The 1,642-nt window shown below is 34.0% G+C and overlaps 1 protein-coding gene across 1 annotated transcript; it reads right to left on the reverse strand.

The window, feature by feature from the left end:
* Positions 1–738: 738 nt before the first annotated feature.
* On the reverse strand, positions 739–1,333 carry LOC107926882 (nuclear transcription factor Y subunit B-5). Its single transcript, XM_041074652.1, has one exon. The coding sequence runs from the start codon at positions 1,305–1,307 to the stop codon at positions 855–857; it is 453 nt and encodes a 150-aa protein (XP_040930586.1). The 5' UTR covers positions 1,308–1,333; the 3' UTR covers positions 739–854.
* Between the last annotated feature and the right edge of the window lie 309 nt (positions 1,334–1,642).

The raw sequence follows: 1,642 nt of genomic DNA on the forward strand, positions 1-1,642 counted from the left end.
AAGAATCAAATAGAATCTTTTACTTTTGTTTTTCTTTCAGACAGGTATCTTTTCAAACGGTTAATTTAAACACAAGAAGTTCCAAATGACAAACCCTAGAAACCATTACTTACTCAGCTCCTATGTTTTTATTAATTCTCTAATTCATTTTTCTGCATCAACCCATCTCTCAATCATCCTCAGTTGCAGGAAAACTATATATTCAATCCCTTTGAATATTATTTACATTAATATATATTAATTGCTTGCATCATGATCGAGACCTGATGCGGGGTTTTCACGACAAAACAAAGAAATGTCCAAATACTTACTGTGGTCCCAAGATCTCGGATTTTCAGACACAAACCCTAACCTTGGATAAGTATGACTAATTGACTATTTCCAAAGGGTAAATGAAGAAATGGCTACACTAGGCATTTGCTCAGCTCTCTATTAAATTTGAAATCTAAATCGGATATAATCCTCAAATTTTGATCCAACATCCACAATATGCATAAAAAACAAGCTTGAAAGTTGAAATTAGTAGTCTTTACTCTTTGGTGCCAATGAAGAACACTCAAAGTAGTCAAAAACAGTCGAAGAAATCAGATCAAAATCGAAATTTAAGTAAGCCAAAAAAGAAAGAAAGCAAGAAGAAGCATAAAACAAACCCTAAAATTTTCGTACACAAAATCCCAATTTTGTGGTTTAAACTTTAAACAAAATACCTGCAAATAAATTTAAAGGAAAAAAAAAACCTCAACAATTCTAAAGCTGATATTACTCAATTCAGAAAACAAACGTCAGAGAAACACAGAGTGCTTAATGTAAAAATCAAGTTTTTGAATATTAATTTTATTGTAGTATTGTCCCTTTCAAAAGGGCCTTGTTGCAAGAGAGCTATCGCTCCTCTCGATAGCCCTATTTTGGCTAACTCTTTCTCCTTCTTGTTCCCTATACCTATGCAAATACCTCTTCAATTGCTCGGCGTAGTTGTCAAACCCTAGCGTTGCCAGTGCCCAACAAACGTCGTCCCCGTTAACCGTCTTCCGCTTCTCCTTGTGGCACTTTTCGGATGCCTCCCCGGTGACGAAGCTGATGAACTCCGACACGCATTCCTGCATGGTTTCTTTGGCTTCCTTGGAGATCTTGGCGTTGGGAGGTAGGATCTGCTTCATGATCCGGCCGACATTCGCTATCGGAAGCAGCCGGTCTTGTTCCTTGATGATGCCATCCTCGCCTGAGAGGACACTACTAGCAGCGCCTGTGGCAAAGTTGTACTTAAGACCTTCACTATCTAAATTATTAATCCCTATTTTATCAGCCATTTCTATTAAAAGCAAAAAAAAAAAAATTATACCTCTTAAACTCAGACACGTCTCTTCTAACTGCTAATTTGCTATTATATAGGCTCATACTTATTTATATACATACACACATCTATATACATATAAATAGTAAAATGGTAAAATTTATTCGACTACATGACAATTCATGATATAAACCGATCAACCAATACAAAGCATTGTTGGTGTGGATTTGATTTTCTTATTAAAAAATAATATTTTATACATTATCAGTTAATAATATGAAAAATCATTATTAAGTAAAATAAAAAATATTTGAGAACTTATAAATATATATTAATATATAGATTTATTTA

The sequence above is a fragment of the Gossypium hirsutum genome, chromosome A08 (assembly GCF_007990345.1).
Source record: "Gossypium hirsutum isolate 1008001.06 chromosome A08, Gossypium_hirsutum_v2.1, whole genome shotgun sequence".
NCBI lineage: Eukaryota > Viridiplantae > Streptophyta > Magnoliopsida > Malvales > Malvaceae > Gossypium > Gossypium hirsutum.

Coding starts and splice junctions, on each gene's coding strand:
- LOC107926882 (XM_041074652.1), bottom strand. CDS start 1,307: ATGGCTGATAAAATAGGGATTAATAATTTAGATAGTGAAGGTCTTAAG.